Raw genomic sequence first — 24,560 nt, 5'->3', positions numbered from 1 at the left:
GTATGAAAGTGTTCTCTTGTAGCACAAAATAATAAGACTTTATTTCACAGAATTCACACAGTGGGCTTTGAACAACAGTACCAAGCAATGATAATAAATATTTAAATGAAAGAACACAACCCTTATACAAGGTTAATACATCTTTTAACAGTTTGACAACATATGATACTAGTATTTGAAGGCCTATCCAGCAGGTACAACATGTAAATAAATAAATAATATTTAAACACTACAAGGTGATTACAAAGCACAAGTCAAATCAAATCAACTAAGACAATGTAAGCGATTGTACTACCCAAGTAAGCGATTATTAAGAAAAAAAATGCAAACAAAATCATTTGATCGTGTCTGACCATCAAATATAAAGTGCTAAAAGAAATACTTCCATGATTTATTTTTCTCAAATGCAATGTAATTTAAGCACAATATTTTTGAAATGTATTAGAAGTTTAAAGTTTTAAGGTTATTTCATATTGCACTTATTTGAAAAAGAGAGTTATTTGCATTATAGTGACAGGTCTAACTCATCCCAGAGGTCCAGTGAGAGAGATCAGCAGCAGCAGTGTCAGGACACTCAAGAAACAGAGATGACAGGGGTGCATTGCAACTCCCAATGATCTTCCTGTAAGCATACACAAATACTGTGAGACACAATAACCTCAAAAACACATTTAATTCTTCCCATTAGAGATTCACCAAGCTGTATCTAGTTGCTTGTTTTTTATTTCAGTACTCACTGCTTTTATTTAATTGGTGGCTCAGAATTTTCACTTTAACCTATTTCTTTTGAGTAATATGGAATGGAAAAGCTTTCCGTACATCAATTCCTTTAAAGGAGTGAAAGTACCTCTGAAATCAATGGGTTTGTCCTCCCAGGGGTTTAGCACCATGGACAGGGCTGTCGCTTGTACCGGAGACAGAACAGAGCGCTGGGTGTCTGTTACAGCAATGGCCTGCTCATAGGTAAACATCTGAATTTGGGCCTGGTTAAACACTACCTGAAAAGAATGCAAGTGGAAACATCATGTGAGAAATCTACTTAGATGATGTTGACCTTTGGTAAACATCTTAAAAACAGACGATCTGAAGTTTTTATAAGTGTTTTAATATTTGTGACATTTAATTCAACCTTAACAGTATGTTTTCTCATAACCATGAATTGCCAAATTTGTATCAGAGAAAGAAAATGGGATTTGGTAACACTTTACTTGAATGGGTGTTCATGAGATTGACATGACACCTTCATAATTATGAAATGACACATGTTGTGATTTTATGATTTTATGCACATTTATGACAACCATCATAACTTGAATTATATCATTTTTAATGCAAATATGACATTGTTTGAGATGTCTTTGTTATGACAACTTGACATAAACCAATACATCATAACTTGTAATAAGTCTGTCATAAACAAGACACAGCAGAATAATTATCAAACTTAAAAAACAAGCTTTATGGGTTAACATTACATTAAATTGACATTTAAATGTCATAAAGTGTTAATACTCTGTCATATAATTTTAAATACCTTTACAAAATGCAACAGATATGTCAAAAGATTATACTTAAATTTATGTGTGCACAACACATAAAAAAGGGACAACTTACAGAGCTTGTTATTCCTCACAGAGGGTTCTGGAAAAAACTAACAAAACATTTAATGCTGCATAGCTTAAACCATTATTGTACACTTTTCATTTAATTTTAGGTGAATTGGTCTCCAAATGCAATAAAATATAGTTTTATTCATTTTAATTATTCTTATTCTTATTCTTCTTCTTCTTCTTATTATTATTATTGGATAATTGATTTTATTTCTTAAACACCTGAAGAAAACGTAAAAAAAACATTATGAACTGAAGAATATTCAAGACACTTTTATAGACGGTTTCAGCAGTAACAACATAAACAAGCCGCTGTCGTGGTCCGCACATAACTTCCGGTAAACTCCGCTAATAATAAATAACAACGAAGTACTTTAAACGTAGTTTATTTATATAACAAGCAAAAAACAACACATAGATTACCTAGGAGACCAAAACATTTGTTATTTCCGACAAAGAATTTGTTCAAGAGATCAGTTTAGCAACTAGTCAGACCATTAAAAAAACGAAACTGGAAGTAAAGTTCGGATCCAGATGTGTATCACGTGCGTCCAATGAAACCGTCTATAAAACTATTTAACAGAGTATTAACACTTAATGACATTTTAATCACAAATTTAATTTGAACCACTGTAGTTGAGGTCAAGAAAAATATTCATGAGGCTGTTATAAAACTATTTGACAGAGTATTAACACTTAATTACATTTTAATGACAAATTTAATTTGTATCACTGGTAAAAAGTGATAAGTTATGCTGTCTTGGTAATGTCAAATTGTCATGACAAGTTATGATGTATTGGTTTAAGTCAAGTTGTCATAACAAAGACATCTCAAACAATGTCATCGTTACTTTAAAAATGACATAACTGAACGAATGACACTTAATGTTGTTATAACTTTGCATAAAAAATCTCCTATTCTCCATGTCATGTCATGATTATGAATGTGATATGTCTTATGAACACCCCTTCAAATAAAGTGTTATCGGGGATTTTTCCTTGCAGTCCTAACAGTTGACAAGCAGGTTATGGTATATTTTAAAATACGGTAGTATAACGTCTGTAGTAAAGGGTTACTAACTGCAAATTTGTTTGCTGGGATGAGAGAGATGGCAAGGGGGGTAATTCCCACAATTTGGTCCCTCACCAAAGCAGACATGGACATATCAGGTAGCCCCGCTAGGGAAAGAAATGCACATAAATACCATATATAGATTATACAATTAAATGTCAAACACACGTCTAACCTCATCTGTTTTAAAGGAATAGTTCACAGAATAATTAAAATGTACTGTTAATTTAATCATCCTCAGGCCATCCAAAATGTGAGTGCAGAAGGCGAGTAGTTATAGCAAATTTTCATTATTCAGTGATAAGTTAACTTTTTTCTGTACACTTATTACACAGGCAGTCCTTCTAGATCGAAATAAGAGACATGCTCAAGGGTACAATTGAAAACTTTAGGCTTCGAACTAGCCACTTATTGATTACAAGCTCTGGGCAATGCATTAATAAATATGCCCCACTATACCTGCAACTGCTCCTATTTCAATAAAGACTTCTGTTCCCCAGGAGCTAACTGGTCCAAACGCTGAGCTTTGACTGAGCAGTCCTATCATTGCCTGGAGTTGTTCCTCTGAGCAAGATAGGCGTAAACGGCCTAGCCACAAAACTGCCTTACTGAAATGAGAAGAATTAAACATTTCACATTCAGTACAATAACAACTAGTTTGAGCAGTTTAATGATCAACCATTAATGCACCAATAGACTTCAGTTGTGTTAAAATAACCTGAACTCTGTTGCATTCAGGTTGAGTAAGACTGGTGCTTCAATCCCACACACAATGTGTCCCAAAGCCACAAGAGTACTTGAGTCCAACTGGGTAACACTCCTCCGGGTAAAGTTCAGCACTGTGGAGAAGATCGACTTCAACTGCAAGTCAAACAGAAGCATTTGGAATGATAAAGGAATGCATAACAAGAGACCTTTTAAGTTTTGTTGCACATAAAATTTACTAGCCATTCATGATCTACATCTCACCTGTCTGCTAGTCCATATGTTGATGGCTCCCATAGCTGAAATTGACTGGATTTCAGACAGTTTTAGAGAGGCCAGTTCCTCAACAGAGAGCTGGGTGGCAATGCGACCCAACTGAGAGATCACCGAAGTGTTAAAAGAGGAGGGCGGTCCATACACCTGCACACAGAAAAAACACAGCCATCACTTTAGTTAGAGTACAGATATGTGAATGGATGGGGACCACAAAAATTAGTTCTAATTTAAATGACTACATTTATTATTGAGGAGCTGATGGTGAAAAACAGGTACCTCTTTGGTCTTTGTAAGGAGCATTGACAGCTGGAATGTACTGAAAGAGAGATCCTGGCCAATGAGCTCCAGGCACCTCCGGAAAGTAGCTGCTGGCATGTTTCTGAGGCTGTCAATAGTCCAGGCAGCAGGTTGTGTCACATGCAAGCTCTCACAAGAGGGGATCAGTCCAGTAACTAAGACAGCAATGGAGAGACACCATATAGACTGTGGTCAAAATGAAAGGCAAACTGCTTTATTATATCATTCATAGAATGAATTCTGTTCGAATTGAATAAAATGATTTTAAGTAATTATAGCATTTTTTAGATGCCATTCTATTAGAGAAAACATTTTACTTACAAGTGGCGCGCCCCACTTTGAGGAAGCCAAGGAAATACTGAAGCACAAATTGCTTCTTTTCAAACAATTCTGAGGGTGTCTGCTCACACAAAGAGCCAAACTTTCCTCTTTCCCAACGCTGCTGACTCAGGAACAGTCTCTCAATGCGCTCTAAGCTCATCAAACCCTTAAGGCAAAAACACAAGACAGGATCAAAGCACAAGTGTATAGACCACTTTCGTGTTTGCAAACAGAGATGACGTTTTTTGTGGCCGGAGCCAAACTGGTTGCAGAAAGTGACTGCTCCGCAGTTGCTGTGAGAAGTGTTTTAGCATTAAGCCGTGATTTTATTGGATCCGGTGTTCTGTCGAAGTCTGATTCCCCTATGTTTCCCTTTAGTGCAATGTTTCTTATAGCGTATTAATCACGTTACGTTTATTATTTAGATAGATAAAAAGTTTAAATGGCTTGGCTACTGATATGCATGTATGTAATGTATATTCTTCCTTATATTTATCTTACGTGTTTGTTCTAAAACTATTATACAAGTATTATGTTTAAACATACATTAAAAAGGCCTGTTTATATATTAATAACACTTACATCATGTGTGTGCTATCTTTATATATTTATTTTAGAACAAACAGGAAGAAGACATAAGCTTAGATATAAGGAAATAAAAAGAAATAATAGAAAAATTGTGATATTTTTGCTTTTTCAGTATAAAAAAACATTTATTCTGAATAAATTATAATTGTAACGTGAAAACAACGCTATAAGAAACAAATGAAGGAAACAGACTTCGACAGAACACCGGACATCTTCTCTAATTATTTTCTATTCTAATCATTAAAAGATTTCCAGATGATTTCCTCGCTCCATTCTGTCCGTTTAAGGGCTTATTGCAAACATAAACACCTAAGTTTATCTTTAATCATGTCTTCGACGATGGTATTCTATAAAAATGAAAGCCATCTTTTTTGGCATTCATATTCTGACACTTAACAGCACAACAGGACATTTTTTAGTGAGTTATCTTGCTCTTTTCACTCGTGTCTAATTCATTTCCACTGTTTTTCTGCAACCGCATTGCGCGCGCAGCTTGCAGTGACGTAACTGTGACGTCTACTCTAAATTGGTCTATAGTGACTAAAAATGTATGTCTGTGTATTTCCTAATATGTTGTATAATGAATGAAAAGCAATAACTGAATAAATTCTGGCCAATTACTCACAGCGGGCCAACTTCAAAACACTTTTTATATTTTCTGCCTAAATTCTTAATGAAAATATGCATAATTTTGTTAAGGTTTAGAAGATATATTATAGAGCTGTAAGCAGTGCGTTCATAGGTTTGATTTGCATAATCAAATTAGGCAAATTATTTAGATAAAGTTTCTAATAAATATTTAATTTCTTAATAAATGTCTAAAATTAAATATTTAAAATATCTATAAATTATATAAAATAATAAAATATAACAACATAATAATATATAACTAATATAAAACATTTATAAAATATTAACGAACATGCAAGGTGTAAAAGAGTTCAAAGAGCAGGGATGTGTGCACACGTACTGCAGGGATCTGCTGAATAGTCTCCTTTGGAAGAAAGAATAAGAAGCGGTCTACTTGGTTCAATGTCTGCAATGTCCAGTTTTGCACAGGGCTGTTAATAGCAAATAGGTTACAGTTAGAGTGAATTTTCATCCCATCATGAGCCATTATAATGAACATGATTTAGATCCAATTGTAATATACATGATGATTATCCTAGGAGACTTAGCTGTACCCAAAGGTCCTTGGTTCCAGTAGCATGCCTCCCAGTAGGTCTCTTTTACTGGCACTGTAGCAGAATCCTTGTAGAAACTCTAAACTGTCAACAAAGAAGCGCCGATCCAATTGCAAAAACATATCATCCACCACAAATGTAGCCATGACATCCAGTGAACGAAATTCCTCTTCAGTGTAAGGACCGGTGTACATATTCTGATAGAAAAATCAATTCATATGGACTATTTAAAAAAAAAAATTACAACTGAACAAACTTAAAGAACACCTATTTCATTGCTAAACGTCGTTATTTTGTGTATTTGGTATAATACAATGTGTTTGTGTGGTTTATGATTAAAAAACCACATTATTTTCCACATACCGTACATTTTTACCTCCAGATTTCACTCTCTTCCTGAAACGCACGGATTTGAAAAACTCTCTGTCCATAACTGGCCAGCTAATCTGTACATTGTGAATGGTCTGAATACCTCTGACGTCAGACGGAAATGTGACGCTCTTTACCACGTTTGAAAGATTCGCTCACAATGCAATGCTAACAGGAGTTAACTTACAGGCTGAGTTTGAAGCCGGAGGAATTATGATAATGTCGGTCATGTCTACATCACCAATCCCAAATTGTTGCCTACAATCCGTATGTTTGTTGTAGTCCAAAAAGAGAGATTTAAGTTAGAGATGATAACTCGCGTCATTGTACACTTTGGGGTATATACCTTTTGCATATAGTTAACATGTATTAATACACACTTACACACCAAAGGAAATGTAAAATCGTGAAGATAGCTGCTCTTTAAATTAATGTTCTTTCTAAATTTGAGGGTTGAGAATGTTAAACAAGACTTTGAATCAAGACACAAAGGTTTTAGACACTGTTGTGATATTTACCTGGAAGGATTCCTTACAAAAAACATGATTAACCTATAAGTGCATACAGATATTTACCAATCTTTGAACTATCTTGTCCACCAGGAGAGCTTGCTTGGTGCTGGGAAGGAGCAGAAAGTACTGTGGGTCCTGCACAATCATATTCCTTAGAGAATCCATCTTATCAGAAGGAAATCTCTTAATGGTGCTTATCCTTAAGGTAGTAATAGAACAGTTAACATAGACATGAAAATGTAATTATATAAATAAAACAATATTTTTCATTTATTGGAATTCTGACTCACGGAAGGGCCAGAGCAATCTGAGACCCCAAATCCCCAACCAGTTCTGAGAAGAAGTCCAAATTATACAGTTCCTCAATAATGCACTTTTTCTGTAGTAATAAAAAAACAAATGACTAAAACAAATGACTAAATTATATATATTATAATTATATGTAGTTATTAATATAATAACTATCTTTCGTTCCCGATATATGATTTATAAATAGCCCTAATTTTATCATCTCTACACAGTTTCCCCCATTGGTTCCATATTGACTACAAAGTATTGCATACTTAAACAGCATTAAACGAATTAGCAGCTGTGTATTTCTGTCTGATCTTATCTTGCACTACAATCCACTCTATGAATGCAAAAAGCTAGACTTTTGGTAGCACCGATTGCAAAGTACGCTAAAGAAGGTAAAGTGTTTTTGTTTTTACAGGTTAAAGGGACATTCCACTTTTTTTGAAAATATGCTCATTTTCCAGCTCCCCTAGAGTTAAACATTTGATTCTTACAGTTTTGAAATCTATTCAGCCGATTTCCAGGTCTGGCGCTAGAACTTTTAGCATAGCTTAGCACAATCCATTGAATCTGATTAGATCATTAGCATTGCGCTAAAAAATAAGTCTCTTTTTTTCCCTATTTAAAACTTGACTCTTCTGTGGTTTCATTGTGTACTAAGACCAACAGAAAATTAAAAGCTGCGATTTTCTAGGCAGATATGGACTATACTCTCAAATTGGCGTAATAATCAAGGACTTTGCTGCTGTAACATGGCTGCAGCAGGCGTACTGATATTACGCACTGCCCAAAAATAGTCCCTTTGGTTACTTTCAATGGCAAGGGATTCTTTTCGGGCAATGCGTAATATCACTACGTCTGCTGCAGCCATGTTACATCAGCAAAGTCCTTGATTATTATGCCAGAATGGGAGTATAGTTCCTAGACATATCTGCCTAGAAAATCACATCTTTAATTTTCCATTGGTCTTAGTACACAATGTAACTACAGAAGAGTCAAATTTTAAATAGGAAAAATATCAAAACTATTTTGTTATTTTTAGCACGATACTAATGGTCTAATCAGATTCAATGGAATGTGCTAAGCTATGCTAAAAGTGCTAGCGCCAGACCCGGAGATCAGCTGAATGGATAAATGGTAAAAATCAAATGTATACTCTAGGGGAGCTGGAAAATTAGCAAATTTTCAAACAAAGTCAAAACATTGGGTTGGCAGAAATTACCAGGGGTTCGGTCTTGCCAAGTGTGATGTGCATTACTAGATCCATATTCCAGATTCAAGACTTCAGATTTTCAAAGATTTCAATATTCAGATTGACTTCTACTTAAAGCAATTTAAAGCATGTACTCTCATTTAAAGGCGCTCTAAGCGAATCTGTGTAACATCCCTTCTTGTTGATGTTCGAAGTGTTGTCAAACAAAACGGAGCGTGGTTAACTCCTCCTCTCCCCCTCCCTTCTGTGCTTTCCGAACGAGTCATGAACGCGCCCAACCCCCACTAACAAATCCTTCTTGTCGTTTATTGGCTGGAACCCTTTGTTATGTTTCGTGGTGGTAGGTTTGACCACTTTGTTTTTGTTGCAGTTTGCGAAGCCTGGGCTGTCTATAGAGAACGCGTTTTTTACAGTGTGTTCAGAGGACAGGTAGCTAGCAGATAGTGAGGAGATGTTTACTGCATGAAACAAAAAAAAAATATTTCCTAAAACGTGTCAATTCGCTTAGAGCACCTTTAAGACTAATTTGTAATGTTTAAAATGTAGGTTAGGTATTGAATATGCTTTACTTGCATACCAATGAGGGATGAAGCGGAACAGGCTGCTCTCTCAAAAACTTCAAAATGTCACGTGTAGGTGATGGAGCATCAGCAGAGTTTTGGAAAAGTTGTTCAAGTCCTGCGCAACTTACTCCTGAGGCTATGGTCCCCAAAGACCTGAAGAAAACAAAAAAGAAAACAGAAAAATGCAACGTCATGTCCCACGGCCATATAAACTCATTTACATATATTTGGGTTCACAAAATGAACTTAGAAATGAAGATATAACTTACATAAATTCCTTATCTGAGAGACTTGACTTGTCGTCTGTAGCCTCTTTAAAAAGGACTTGAGCCTAATAAATAAAAACAAGAAAATAAAATTGTTATTAGAACAATCAATGTATAATACAGTTGTGCATAATATACAGAATGTATACATTTTGTTTTAAAAGTCTATTATTCATAAAATGTATTAAAGATTAATATTTTTGATTGAGTACTAACTTACATTTATGCGTTTGGCAAACGCTTTTTTGCAAAGTGACAGTGCAATATAAAGTATACATTTCTTTTTAATCAATATCTGTGTTCCCTGGGTTCGAAGCCATGACCTTATGCGCTGCTTATGCAATGCTCTACCACTGAGCTAGCAGCACTAAATCTTGGAAATGCTGGGGATTGAACCCAAGACCACATGCAAAGCATGCGCTCTAAGCTACATCCCCAATAACTATCATTCAAAGCTATCTAAAATATTTACATATTATCCCCAGCAATAATGATAACTGAATTTACACAAAAGCTCTTGTTTTAACATTCTTCTGTGGTCTTTATGTAGTGTTTCTTAAATATCAATGATCATTGGCTCCTATTGTAGTAGTTTAAATGTGGCAAGATTGATGTCATACAGATAATGTAAGGAAAATGAAAACCAGAAGCAGTGGGTTGCTTAATATAAGCAAAGAAAATGTACCATTTGAATGTTTGACAATGTGTAAAATAAGTTGTTTTTCTAGCTTGTTATATATTGGTAAATGGTATATGACATATATGAGAACAATAATTAATTTTGAAAAAAAAAACATTTTATAATCACTTTTATACATTTAAATGAACATCATGCAGATTATGGGAGCAGGTGTTGCAAACTTAAATACAGTGCACTCAACTGTATATACACATAAATCAGTGAGTTCTTGGCTCTGAAAGCTTATCGGTAATGGGAAGGGGGATTACAAAGCACTTTCATGCTTAATGTTCTGGAAAAAGCACTGATAGTACGAGAGGAACTTTAAGAGATCTAAGATCTTATTTTGCTTCTTGTCAACATAGGATGCCAACAGGAGATACAGTGTCTTGCAAGCTCAATCAAAGGTGACAGAACAAAGAAGCCTACGCTCCATTATCAATAATTAAATACACAAGTAATAAGATACACTAGTATTGCTTGGATCTTTGAGGTAATGGGAGTGGAATTAGAAAAAAACACAATAATTATTATCTTCCACTGAAACACTCTTTTTGTCAAACCAACCATTTTGTAAATGTATGACATACCTGTTGTGTGTTCCATTGGCGAATATTCACAGCTTTGTCACTGATCAAAAGTAAAGGGACTTTGGGAATCACACTAAACAGAGGAGTGCTGGGGAGCCACGGCTCAACTTTATCCAGCCACAGTTGAACAGAAGCTGAATTCTGAAAACATACAAGGTGGCAGAGAAATTCACTAAATCTGCTCTACTGTGATTTACATTTTTTGTTGATAGTCAGAATCATGCTAATATTCACATTCCTGCACGTGTGCAGTGTTGGGGAAAGTTACTTTTAAAAGTAATGCATTACAATATTAAGTTACTCCCCAAAAAAGTTACTAATTGCGTTACTTCGTTACTTTTCATGGAAAGTATGCTTGCTTGATCTCTTTCAGGCCTTGCAGGTGTTTTTTATGATCGCAAAAATGTCAAACTCATGCCTGCCATCATCGTTTCTGACTTAAACTGTTTCCGCTCAGTCGCACAGAGTGCGTAATTCTATGTTCAATTTAGTTCAGTACATTATTTTATTTTTGAATTTAATGAATTTACTGAAAAGTAACTCACATTACTTTTTTTTAAAGTAACTCAAATATTAATGTGTACTTTACTCGCTACTTCAGAAAAGTAATATTATTACGTAATGCACGTTACTTGTAATGCGTTACCCCCAACACTGCACATGTGAAATTGTGACAAACAATACTGGAGTGTATTTAAATGTAATTTTATTACTAAGCTAATGTCACATTAGACAGGTGTGACTAACCTAAAGACAGGTGTGTAAGCATGTTAGCCAATGAAGTGTCCTTCATTAAGGTATGTATTGTGTGTATTTACTATTGTATTCGTATTATAAGGGGTCACAAGACCCAAGGGCTTGCAGATGGGACTGCAGTAAACTCACCCAGAGTTTGGTGATGATGCTGTTGGTCTGTGTGGGAGTGAGTCCAGGTGTCTGAGAGCTGATACCAGATAAAGCCTCCAGCAGTACATTTGACGGCAAACTGCATAAAGTCTCCACTTTTACCCCACTTATAAGAGACCCCAGTACAGACAAATTCAAAGGTCCAGGCAGAGCGAACTGCGGGGTAGAAACATCATATTTAGTTAACACTTTACAAAAAAGCTTTATGTGTTGACATTATTTAATGCATTAAAGTAAGTATCATGAACTAACAATACTAAAAAAAAACATGTTTAGTATATTACAATTTTTTAACTTTTATTGTTTAACTTAGTTATTGTTTTAACTTCATTTTTAAAGTTATTAATGATGTCATTGAACGTTTTGATTACTTTACAATACATTTACTAAATGGAAACCTACATTTAAAATAACATTTGATGCTAAAAAATATATCCGTAGAAATAAAATAAATTACATTAAAAGAAAGATAAAAATGGCATTAACACAGACAGATCACCCAATATAAAATATAAATCTACGGTAATATACTGTATATATAATCTTGTGGTACTTTTAATTCTATTATAATTACAATATTTTTTTTTTTTAAGGGCATAATATAACCAGTATAATCTCTGAAGTTTTAAATCGTCTATTGGCACTCTATAGTTTAAAAAGTCTTTCGTTGTCTCTGTGACAACATACACAAAGGCTCACCAGCTCACCAATGACGCACGGCTGGTTTAGATCCACCTTTCAATCTCATTAACATAACCACAGAAACAAAACACAAAGAGCAGCTTGATAGCTTCCTGATGTAATTCTATACTGCCACAAACTCACACGTTATGTGCACCTTTTAATAGGCAAATAAAATGGTAAGGAGTGAATGTATAGGCCAAGGTTCAATTGAAGAGCTCAGATGCAAAACTCGCTATCTGGCATGATTTCGCGTTAATTAGCATTTTTCTGTCTAAGAAGATTGTATTTCTGAATGGCCTGAGGTGAAATTAAGCAAATTTAATGTGAAAGTTTGATGAACTTATAGTACGTGTCAAGAGCATTCTTATAATATCTTTATCTAATTTTTGATTAAGGTGGTATTTAGCGACTTTTGCATCTGAACTTTTCAATTCTTCCTGAAGCACCTCAAAATTTATTAAAATGGGTTGCAGACAAGCTGGCTAGGACGGGGCACCCTTACCAACAAACCCCTTTCTGCTTTTCTCGCCTTCACAGCAATGACATACTTACACTCAAGTTGACTGAGATCTTGTCAATGATAACAGCTGCCTAAAATATAACAGAAAAAAATATATATATTAATTAATAGAGAATATCAACAATTGAATGGCAAAACATGAGTTTAGATGAGATGAGTTTGGGGGATGTCTGTAAAGTTTGAAGCTGTGGGTTTCTATTATTTCTTTGTTCTCCCATCCTCTGCCTTCCTTATGTTTTGTGTGTATGTTGAGATGGGCATGCAGAATTCATGTTTGGTCATGCAGAAATTTTTAAAAAGGGCTGAGCAGGAAAACAATCCCCCACCTATATCAGATACCCTGGTTTCTTTCATGGCAGTTTTCCATCTGCTGTAAAGCCCTCAAGACTAAACCCCCCCACTCTGCTCATGACCTCTAACCTCTACTCCATTTTCAGCACCCACTGGAGTATATCTAGAATTTATAGTTATAAAGACTTTAGAGAAACAAAACATGTTAAACTACTCATTTAAAGTATATCTTTATACAGTATAGTATCAGAAAAAGTTACTTTTCTAACATTATGTTTACAGCAGCGCATCGATGGCTATTTCTACATAAAGGTCTTTAGGAACTTAAAACTTAAGTAATTGCTTTTAATGATACATAAGTTAAACCTTTGTGTATTTACAGTGTAATTTATACATGATTATTTATAATTTGTAACTAGACCATTTACCCAACAAAACACTTGTAAACATATGCTAAATGTGGGTTAGGGTTGGGATTAGGTCTGGTGGTACCAGTAATTATTTAGTTACACAATAATAACATTGTGTGTATAGTACATGTGGAACTGAACTGTAAAATAAAGTGCTACCATTTTATTTTATAATGTAAACCCAATATTTGCAGTTATGTATCAGTGTATGAAACTCAGGGTGCTAGAATTTATGAGAAATGAAACAAAAACCAAACATTTCCTGATTTACTATGTACTTATGTATTAGACATATTACATATTAGAAGTGATTTAACAGTTCCAGGTGGTGTGTACCTGTGCTGGGGTGAAAGGTACAGAGCTGAGGTTACTGAGAGCAGGCATAAGCTGGGCTGAGGTGAGCTGTTGCAGGAAGCTACATCCCAGGAGAGGCAGGAAAGGGGCAAGCTGAGAGATCCTCTGAGACGTAAGGCTGGAGGGAGACTGCAGCTCAGATGCATTCATGACCAGGTTGGTTATCTGGACATAAACAGAAAAAAAACTAAACATGCTACCACACCTGTTGGTACCTTAATAGGGAGGATATAGATTATGGGGAATACAGAAGTTATCCAACAATAATAAACTGTGTGTAATCTGTATTGATCTAACCATACTACTAGGGATGCTGACTCCTTGGATGACACATGTCCTAATGTTGTCCTGGATCACTGAGAAGTATTCTGATGATGTGTATGCCATCAGCTGGTTATAATTAGCCAGACAGGTCATATTACCTAGACTGGAGGGTCACAAAACCAAACATTGATTTGTCTTAATGATCTTGTTGCACATCATACTATAAAAAGGATGAAGTGTTTAATATTTATAATTTTTATTTTGAAATATTTTACTAGCATGTTCTAACCTCTTTAACTGGTCTACAGTAAGATTCCTGAAAGCTCCAATGACACTCTGAGCAATGAACTGCTGCTTGAGAGGATCCAACACGTTATTCTTTAGGACATCCAAACCATTCAGAAGCTAAAAGAGATGATAAAAAAATATAGGATAATGAGTATATTATTGCCATTTACACCACTTTAAGTCAACATGATGTTTAAATATGAAGCAATTAGCCATGAGTTTATAAACATTTCCTCATAAAATATTATTGTTCATTATTCTAACTGTTCATGGTGGCCCAGAAAGTAGCAACTTGCCGCATAATATAAAACGTGGTCAAAGGTGTGTGCTACATTTTACAACAGCTCCTCCAAACAGCTCATCTAATCAATTTAAAACTATTTGCTGTATAAATGGTCACTGTAGATCAATAAAACATGTATAAAAGAAAGCATGCTTCTTTTCTTTGGATAGTAGAGAAGACTTTCTCATGTATATCAGTGATCGCTCTGTTCACATTTGTAAGACCCACAATCTTCTAGGCGGTTTCATCGGACGCACGTACATTTTCACGGTTACACTTCTGAACTGACTTAAACTTCCTTTATTTATCAGTCTGGCTAGTGGCTAAACTGATCTCTTAATACCTTGTTGAATCTTTTGGTTTGCTAAAGACAAGGGGAAACAACTAGCATGGATCACTGAAGTGTGTAGAGGTTTGGCAGCCAGGGAAGAATTCAAGGATCTGCAGCTGACATTGTATACATGAATTTTACACAGTTGCGTTACCTCAGTGTAATAGTTGATACATGTTAAATATGATATATGAACGACGGTAATTTACTTTTCCTTGTTATCAGAAATTCATTCATTCATTCATTCAGGCCCTTTGCGTCGAGAACGACGATTGGTGAGGCGCTTCAGTCTTCTACTGTTGAGGAAGTCTAAATACTGCAGGTGAGATCTTGAGGCACCAGATCTTATAGAGGAGCGCCACAATACTCGGTCAGCGGCAAGGTTTTCCCAGTTATCACTTGATAGACCGAACGACCTAAGGTCACGCTTCAGGACATCCTTAAAACGGAGCTTCGGGCACCCGACTGGGCGTGGGGCATCAGCAATTTCGCCATACAGGATTGCTTTTGGTAACCGGTTTTCATCCATCCAGTAGATGTGGCCAGCCCAATGTAAGCGGCGTGTGCGCAGCATAGTGTAGAGGTCTGTGCACTTGGTTGTAGAAAGGATAGCCGAGTTTGGAACGTGATCCTTCCAGGTTATGCCGGTAATTGAGCGCAGGCAACGAAAGTGGAAGGTGTTCAGACGATGTTCGTGTCTGCGGTAGGTGGCCCACGTTTCACTGCCGTACAAGAGAGTGCTGAGTATACAGGCCTCGTAAACTTAAATTTTTAGGCGGAGAGACAGCGAGTTGTTCTTCCATACTCTCTCGCTGAGCCTGCCGAAGGTTGTTGATGCTTTCCCAATACGGATGTCCAATTCACAGTCTAGTCTGTTAAAGGTGTCGACTGTGGAACCCAGATAGGTGAACTTTGAGACGTTTGTCAGTACACAGTTATTGATGGTGATTGTGGGTGAAAGTGTAGCAGGTTGAGCAAAGACCACTGTTTTTCCCAGACTGATCTTCAGTCCAAACTCCTCGCATGCTGCAGCAAAGGAGGAGCACAAAACCTGCAGCACAGTCTCAGAGTTGGCAATGAAGACGGTATCGTCTGCATATAGGAGTTCCCGGATATGGACTCGGTTTATCTTTGTTTTGGCGCGTAGTCTTGCCAGGTTGAAGAGATTGCCAGAGCTGCGTGTGTGAAGTAGCACTCCAGATGGAACAGGGAAAGCTCGGCGCAGGACCGCGGAAAAGAATATGCCGAAGAGAGTTGGAGCTAGTACGCAGCCTTGCTTTACACCACAGAGAACTGGAAATTCCTTGGAGCGAGAGCCTTCAAACTGTGTTGTTGCCTTCATGCTAACATGAAATTCTTGTATGATTTTCAAGAGTTTAGGAGGACACCCCAGTTGGCAAAGGATGGTAAAGAGGCCAGACCTGCTGACGCAGTCAAAGGCCTTTGTCAGATCGACAAAGAGTGCGTACAAGGGCCGGCCTTGCTCAATGCATTTCTCTTGGATTTGTCGAACTGAGAAAATCATGTCTGTGGTTGAACGACCAGGACGAAACCCGCATTGGCTCTCCGGGAGTATCCTGTTTGCAATGACCTGTATGCGTGGGAGGATAAGGCGGGCTAAGACTTTGTTATTGATTCTATGTGGAAGTCTACCAGAAGTTGCGTTTAATCCACAAAAGCTGTTTGTTTATGTTGTTGCTGCTAAAACTGTCTATTTATGGTTCACTACATGGCTATTCCTAATTCATGCATCTCTGTGCTGACTATGAGGGCCACATGTGTTACAATAATACAGAGACAAGCATTGGCATTTTCCCGACTTAAGCTGCCAACAGGTTAACCGGAGCCAAACAGGGTCAGGTATCTTTGGGAGGTGTTGGGGTTGTTACCTGAGCAGGTGAGATGTATTGGAAGCTGCGGAAGGGTAGATAGGCGATCAGATTACCAGTGTCCCTGATGAAGGATAAGCTGGCGGCTGTAACGTTAGGCAAGCTCATTGACTGACTGAACCATCGACCAAATGCCTGCTGCTGCTCCAGGGAAAGGTTCTTGATGCTAAGGTTAATTATGCTTAACCTGAAGAAAATAATTATATTTACACTCTAAAAATAAAGGTAAATGAAAGCCACAGAAAAACCACTTTGGTTTGTTTTTTTTAGTTTCTTAAAACACAATGCTTTCTTATATTGTTATAGTTTAAAGCAGTGTTTTCCAACCAGGGGGTCAGGGTTCACTACGGTGCCTCAGCAGTTTTCCAAGGGGGCCCAAGATGACTTAAAATGATTAAAATTGGACAAAACAAGCATTAAATAAACTAAAAGAAGCTAAAATCAAGATGTTTCTTATTTTTTGGGGCATTTTAGTAGCAAATATACAACTGTCTAGTCTTTCCAAGTTCTATTTAATTTTATGTGGAAAAAATTGAGTGAGTGTGGGGGCCTTCAAATATTGCTGTAGGCAACTAGGGGGCCTCGAAGTGAAAAAGGTTGGGAACAACTGGTCTAAAGAACCTTTTTGCACTATAAAGAAAAAGGAAAGTGTGTGGATGTTAAAGGTTCTTTATAGAATGGTTCTTCTATGGCATCAGTTAGCATCTTTATTTTTGTTTAAAATGCTAATGATTTTGGTGCTTATACAGAAATTAATGAAACATGTCACCTTAGTGAATTTCATCATTTAAAATTGATCATAAAAAATTGACTAAATAATTAATTGCAAATATAAACTCAAATTATTATTCACGTCGATAAACATTTTTATTTGTATAGCAGTACAACATGCAAGATTTCTAAGCAGTTTTACTGAGCATCACCCCTTAAAGTTTACAATAAGTAACTAATGGTGACTAGGGTCAAATAGGCTTTATGCCCAGCTGCACTACTTCCTGAACTTCAGCCAGCTCCTTGTTTCCTGTCTGCAATTATTGGACAAACTGATTAATCCAGGTGTGTCGGATTATTGTTGTTGTGACTAGTGAGGTCAGGCACACCTGGATTAATCAGTTTGTTTGTGACTACTGAGGTCAGGCACACCTGGATTAATCAGTTTGTACAATAATAGCAGACAGGAAACAAGGAGCTGGCTGAAGTTCAGGAAGAAGTGCAGCTGGGCATAAAGCCTATTTTAGTGATCAATGAAATTAAAAAATAAAAATCTTTTAATGATTAAACAGGAAATTATCTAAACAGTTCATGATGCTTTCCAAGGTGTTTAAACAGGTTCAGCTGTTTGTGTGTTACTTACGCATTGATGTCATTCTGTAGCGGGGGCATTGACATGATGTCTGATGGTGTAGCCAGAGTCAATAAAAAACCCATATCAAAAAACAGGCTGCTATCCTTGGGCAGTTGGGTTTGGAAGAGCACAGATACCATGGTGTGCAAGTACTCATCTGTTAACTTAAACAGAAAAATTACAAATATACAAACCTCTTCCAAGACAAAAAATACAAATACTCTTGATACGTCCAACACTCTCATTCTCATTAATCTACTATGATTTTGTGGTTGGGATTGTTTACCTGTAAGGTTGCTTGGTTCCTATTATAATACTGCAAAATCTCCCTTACAACTGGGAGGTCTGCTGCACTGAGCACTGACCTCAGATAGGGCAAAGGGATCCGGAAATATTCCTGTAAAGAAATAATCAAAACAGGTTATATAAAAATAATAAAAATAGGCAATTCAACAAATAAATTAGGACAATGTCTCTTAATAGTCATTGACAAGCACAACATGCATTTTGTCAAATGTTAGTTTAATCTGTGCAACTAATGCATCTAACCTTGATAAGGAAAAAGCTGCTGGCCACATCTCTTCCTGTTAGCATCAGACTGGTCAAAACTGTCTGAAATAGATGCATGCACATTTACAATCAGAAACAGAGTATCATGAGGGATAACAAGAACAATGATACCTAAAAAAAACATTAAGGTGTTTCAAAGTAAATACAAATCAAATGACTCTAGAGTTATAAATTACATGATAAGGAGAAGATGAATATTATCCGGTGTCAGCTCAAAACCTTACTAGATCAAAACCTGGTGAAAATATGAACTTTCAAAACTAGTTCACACAGTACATCTTTGTTTTCCATTAAGGATTGAGAGACACTGATTTAATGAGAGCAATGACATGCCCTATTCTTAAAGGCCCACTCCCCTTTTAAAAAAAAAAAAAATGCTAATTTTCCAGCTCCCCTAGACTTAGACAACGGACTTATTACATAATGTAACTACAGAAGATTCAAGTTTTAAATAGGAAAAATATAAAAACTCTGGGTTTTTTTAGTACAATGCTAATGGTCTAATCAGATTCAATGGATTATGCTTAGTCAGTTGTTCTCAAAGTTATTCCTGGAGGCCCACTGCTTTGCACATTTTGTATTTCTCCCTTATTTAGTACACCTGATTCAAATCAATAGCTTATTGGCAGAGATCTCCATGAACTGAACTGAGGCTGGCAGATAAAAAGAGACATACAAAATGTGCAGAGTGGGCCTCCAGGAACAGAGTTAAGAACCACTGTGCTAAGCTATGCTAAAAGTGGTACCGCCAAACCCGGATTCCAAAACGGTAAAACTCAGATGTTTAGGAGAGCTGGAAAATGAGCATATTTTTTAAAGGAAATTGGAGTGTTCCTTTAATCTTAATAAATTGCATAGGTCAAGAGTCACAGAATATAAACGCCAACCTCAAAGCACTGCAGAAGCACAAGCTTGTTGTCAAAGTTGGTCTCATTCTCCATGTAGATAGTCATCGTTTCCAGCACGCTTAGCCGAATATTCTCTCTCACCCTGAGAGTAGTCATCTGACTTTCTTCAAGAGCCAAGAGTATGACGATCCCTAAGCTTGTGGCTTGCCTGACCACTGATGTCACTTTTGTAGTCATGAGATCCATAAAGCGCGGTCTGAGAATTTCTATCCCACAGCGCAACAGCATCCGAAGGCCCTGGGCCTGACTGGCACCTGGTTGACATACAGAGCTGAAGTCTGCATTACAGGACCAGTTTAGCCTCCTAACTAACTCTTCAAATAAACACGGCTGGGGCTGTGTGGAGTTGCTCCCATTGACATTGGGGATATGTGGACCTGTGAAAGTCGCACAAACAGTGCCAACCCAGAGGCTGGAGGCCTCTTGCAAGATGTGGGTGAGCATTAAAGGGTCAGTACAGATGAAGGAGATAAAGTTAGCCTGGTCATAGTCCCAGCAGAGAGCGAGCAGTGCAGGATCCGGAAGCGCAAAGAACCACCTGAAGTACTGACACTGCTCATCTGGTCGGAAACCCATCAGGATACTCCCGTTGCCTACCCCGCCACCTGGACCAGAAGAGGTTAGGTTTGAGCATTGGTCCAATAACCAGGTGTTGTCTAAATTGGCCATCAAATTCTGAAGAACTGTGGCATTGGCACACACATTGTGTGTGAAGTTCTCAGTGTCAAGATCAGCACACAGAGCAAGGTCGGCCATGTCTACGATAGTAGGCTGGCTCCAATCTGAATAGACACAAACCTGTGTTAACATATTTGCAGTTTCATTATCCGAGCACTCTCTAATCAGCCATTGGTTTTCGGGATGCAGAATCAGCTGTTCATACAAGAGCGCATTGCAGCAGACATTTTGACGGAAGACTATCTGGTCATATTGCCAACACAGAACAACCACAGAAGGATCCACGGATATCTCGGTCCATTTTGGATAGTTGCACCAATCCCCAGTGTTCAGCATTGGTGGGCTTGTTGGTGGATTGCTTATAGCAAAAGTACAATATTGTTCAACCCAAGCATTTGCACTGTTAAGAACAATTGCAGTTATAAGTGTGCCATTTGCACAGACCATTCTGATAAATCGAATTTCATCATTTTGAATACATATAGAGAGCTGAATAGTGGTGACCGCCTGTGCATTGCTCCATTCTGAATAGTTGCAAGACTCAGATACAAGTGTATTTATGTTCATTTCTGGGGGAGGTTCAGAGCAGTTGGGATTTAGCCAATTGTTTTGTTCATTCGAAAACACAATCATGAAGAAGTCCACACTCTCACACAAAAGGCTTTCCAATTTCTCCATATCATTATTCCAACAAAACGTTACTACTGATGGATCAATTGTTTCTGGAGTCCACGTGTTATATGAACAAAAGAGGTTTACTACGTATGTGTCCGATGAATTTGCACAGTACTCCCACACCCAGGCATTGATTGGATTACTGAGCAGCACTTGCATAACATTAGCATTGTTACACACAGCGAGGATGAATGCCTCACTATCATTTTCACTGCACATAGTGACCAAAGCTGGGTCCACAGAACCATCAGTCCAGTTGTTGTAGTTGCACAGAAGTTCGTTGAGGCTGAGGACAGACCGTGCATTACGCAGACTCAATTTTTTGGTGATGGGTTCACTGCAGGGCTCCATGAGATGCAAGACGATGTCCTGAATCATGTGACATGAGTTCTTCCACACCTGTGTCACCTCAGTTTGAGAGAGTGTACTGAGTGCTTGACATATCTGATAAAGGACATACGATTCCTGAGACTTTGTGGTTAAAATTTCTGCGCAAAGAGTTTCGTTGAGTTGATTTAAATGTTCTTGTTCGCAGGTAAGACCCAATGTGGGGATGTCCACAGAGGGTGTGGCTGAACGACCAAAGTATGGACATTCTGGGCCTGTGTAACTGCAAGGAAGACTATCAGGTCCCAAAAAAATATCAAGAATTGATTGTCCAAACGACCAGCTTACATTATGATTCATGCCCCTGTACAGAGAAGACAAAAAATTTGATAAGAAATTAGTAAAAGAAGTAGCTATATTCTGTCTATATAATGTAATGTAATAATACACTAGAATAAAGGCTGGGTTTTTGCATGGTTGGGTCACATAGACATAGTTTGAGTTAATTCAACTCAACTGTTGGGTTTGTCCCTTTTTGACCCAACTGGGGTTAAAAATAACCCATAATTTTTAAAGAATGAAATGATGATTAAATACAATGAAAAAATATGCCAATTATAGTACATACCACATGATAAGTTGTTTTAGGTCACCTGTAGACAAAAAGACAGATGAGATTGTGCAGAAAGAAAATTATTTTATAACAAAGATTATAACAAAACGACATACCTTGTTGACAATTTTCACTCTTAGGGATTTCAATGCCGAACTGTAATCCGAGTTGTAGAAAATCCACTGGTGTTTGAAGCACATTCAGCATGATTTCAGACATGATTGACATTACAGGAGGAATTGCCATGTCCAATAAACTATTCCAAAAGGCAATAAAGGTATCTGACAATAAATACAAGTCTGAGGACAAGGCATTGGTCAACATCTCCTGAAGAGAGGATAATTGAGCCATTGTGAACTCAGTCATCCGCAGATTAGATGTTGGTGTGCATACTTGAGCTTTAATTGAGGAGATGAGAGAAAGTATCTGTCCGTTCATTGCAGAAGAAACAGTGCTGGCCAAATCAGCTTGCCATCCACATTGCTGTCGGTCGGCTAAAACACAAATTAATGCCTGAGGCAGAGTTTCAATGAAACTATCGACCAGCACTGGCTGGTATACTGAGTACAAACTGTTAAATGTTGCTAAGAGATCTGGGTTAGAGCGGTCAACTGCAATTCTCTCACGGATTCCAGTCATTCTGTTCATGCTCCGATGAAGATTTGATCGGTCCTCTTTCCCCTTTTCTTCTTTTGACAGAGATCTAATGTTATCTATCAACACTTTCACGTTTCTTTCAAACTCATCCTCACTATTGGAGCTCATTGTGCTCTGCCTGTTGATGGTCTTGGGAAACGAGGGATTTCTGGAATCACTAGATGTAATCCCTTTCAAAAAGGAGGAACATTAAGTTAACGCGGTGTTTATGTTGCGCATTCAAATGGAGGAATCAGTCAAATAAATACTTTGTTGAGCAAAACATACAGACTATGACAATATTCATAGCGCCATAAAATTATTAAATATTATAAATCAGATTAATCCATTTTAAACAAGAGTTAGCGAAGTGCGCATAGCCTACGTGTACACACTTTTTTAAATTCCTCAGCAGAAAGCGCGCACTCGAATGATTTAAGATTATTGTTCCTTTTGATTAATTTATACATTTAATTATTAGCTAAATTACTGTTTAGAGGCGAGTATATATTTAGTTATTTTAGAAATATTTGGCACAAAATATAGACTTATGTAGTCTGAGGGTAAAACTGAAGTCCACTTTAGACATTTTACTAATTAAAAGTAACTTTCCAACGTATCAACTGCCAATCTTTAGCTATAGACTGTCCGTTTAATATTTACTAACGGTTCCCCAATAGACATACTGACTATAAGCATTTTTGTAGGTACATGTGAACTTATAGACTTACAGTCTGGGCTACTAATAATCTAATGACAGTTAGTTGACATATGCAAATTAATGAGAGTTAAACGTGAAAGTAATCATATATAACACAGCTATTTTAAATATAGGATAAGTAATATTAAATCTTACACATTTAATATTTCTTAGATAAAAGTTGACTTCATTTTTAAATACTTTAGACAGAACATGGCTTGCTTGTAAAAAACATTAAGGGAAATTGTTGATTCAAAAGTAAAGAATCAAAAGGTGTTTGCATGGATAATCCATAAACACTTTGTGTTAAAGTTCATACATCATCATACATCTTCATTTCTATTGTTATAATATACTAGTCAACATTTGAAGTGGATCAAAAAAGTTTATCAAAGTTGTCCCAAGACTAAAATGGGTATTAGGGATTGGTTTTATGTAAACTTTTTTGAATGGTTTTGATCCACTTCGAATGTTGACTAGTGTAGTATTCATATATAAAATATTAAGTATATGTTAAAGCATGGGGTGACATTAAAACAATTCTAAAAGGCGTTTAAATTAGAAAAAAACACTTACCGAGTATAATGTGGAGCGTGAGAAAAGTTAAAGTCCTTCCGTGGTGCATTTTTACTTAAAATATCCAGATGTCGTTCCGGAAAATTAATTTAACTTTAGCATTGCCAATATCAGCCTATTGAAACCCAAATGTAAACTGAAACCCAAATGTAAACTTTCTTTTGATTTCTTAACATGTCTGGAATAACAGACACGCTGTCCTGAAATGTGGGCTCTCTGTGTTCCTATGCCCGAATTTCGTCTCTTTCTGTACCTGTATCCTATCACGTGTCAAATCAATCTTGTATCTATGTAGAGTAGACTAATTAAACAGCAGCATAAATGGGTGCGAAACAGTGGCCTAAAAATACACGAACCGGATTTGGGCGTGGAGACAGCCGACAGTACTGAAATATTAACAACATGTCGTGTTCATTGTCAGCATCTTCGTCACAAAATACATCCGACCCATGGCACAGTACAGGTATCAAACGTAAGTGGAAAGGCGAATGTAATGTTAAACATTTAGGACAAAACAATTCTAAACTTTACATTAAAATTAAACAAAACATATTAAGTTACACAATGTAGTGCTTTTGTTTTGTAGCAATATTTTTTTAGGTTTGATAACACAGAATTTACTTTGTTCCACTAAAAACCTACTTTAATTGATATCTTTAAATATTTTAGGTGTTACCAACTAAAAAAAATCACCTTTAATTTTTTACTTTAACATCTTCAACTTAAATGTTTCGCTTAAATTGAGAAAATGAGGTTGAAAAAACTTTTTACGC

The 24,560-nt window shown here is 36.7% G+C and overlaps 1 protein-coding gene across 2 annotated transcripts; it reads right to left on the bottom strand.

Annotated features, from left to right (window-relative positions):
* Positions 1 to 8: 8 nt before the first annotated feature.
* Positions 9 to 24,349, bottom strand: strc1 (stereocilin 1). 2 transcript variants are annotated; one of them, XM_065267802.2, is made up of 28 exons: positions 23,788 to 24,349; positions 21,992 to 22,702; positions 21,891 to 21,915; positions 19,562 to 21,626; positions 18,654 to 18,716; positions 18,391 to 18,501; positions 18,114 to 18,268; positions 16,760 to 16,946; positions 14,258 to 14,373; positions 14,002 to 14,131; positions 13,687 to 13,869; positions 12,682 to 12,720; positions 11,425 to 11,601; positions 10,540 to 10,680; positions 9,274 to 9,335; positions 9,019 to 9,157; positions 7,225 to 7,313; positions 6,998 to 7,133; positions 6,054 to 6,250; positions 5,840 to 5,930; positions 4,282 to 4,447; positions 3,940 to 4,115; positions 3,652 to 3,807; positions 3,401 to 3,543; positions 3,142 to 3,290; positions 2,692 to 2,789; positions 848 to 998; positions 9 to 622 (listed from the first exon to the last, which is right to left on the bottom strand). In XM_065267802.2, the coding sequence occupies exons 1-28, from the start codon at positions 23,834 to 23,836 to the stop codon at positions 525 to 527; spliced, it is 6,003 nt and encodes a 2,000-aa protein (XP_065123874.1). In that variant the 5' UTR covers positions 23,837 to 24,349; the 3' UTR covers positions 9 to 524. The 2 variants fall into 2 exon arrangements, with proteins under 2 accessions (XP_065123874.1, XP_065123875.1); XM_065267803.2 differs by lacking the exons at positions 9 to 622; positions 848 to 998; positions 2,692 to 2,789; ... (1 more) ...; positions 3,401 to 3,543; positions 3,652 to 3,807 and having other exon boundaries at positions 3,948 to 4,146.
* Between the last annotated feature and the right edge of the window lie 211 nt (positions 24,350 to 24,560).

This window comes from Paramisgurnus dabryanus, chromosome 2 (assembly GCF_030506205.2).
Source record: "Paramisgurnus dabryanus chromosome 2, PD_genome_1.1, whole genome shotgun sequence".
NCBI classification, from domain to species: Eukaryota; Metazoa; Chordata; class Actinopteri; order Cypriniformes; family Cobitidae; genus Paramisgurnus; species Paramisgurnus dabryanus.
This window is presented reverse-complemented; position numbering and strand designations above follow the sequence as displayed.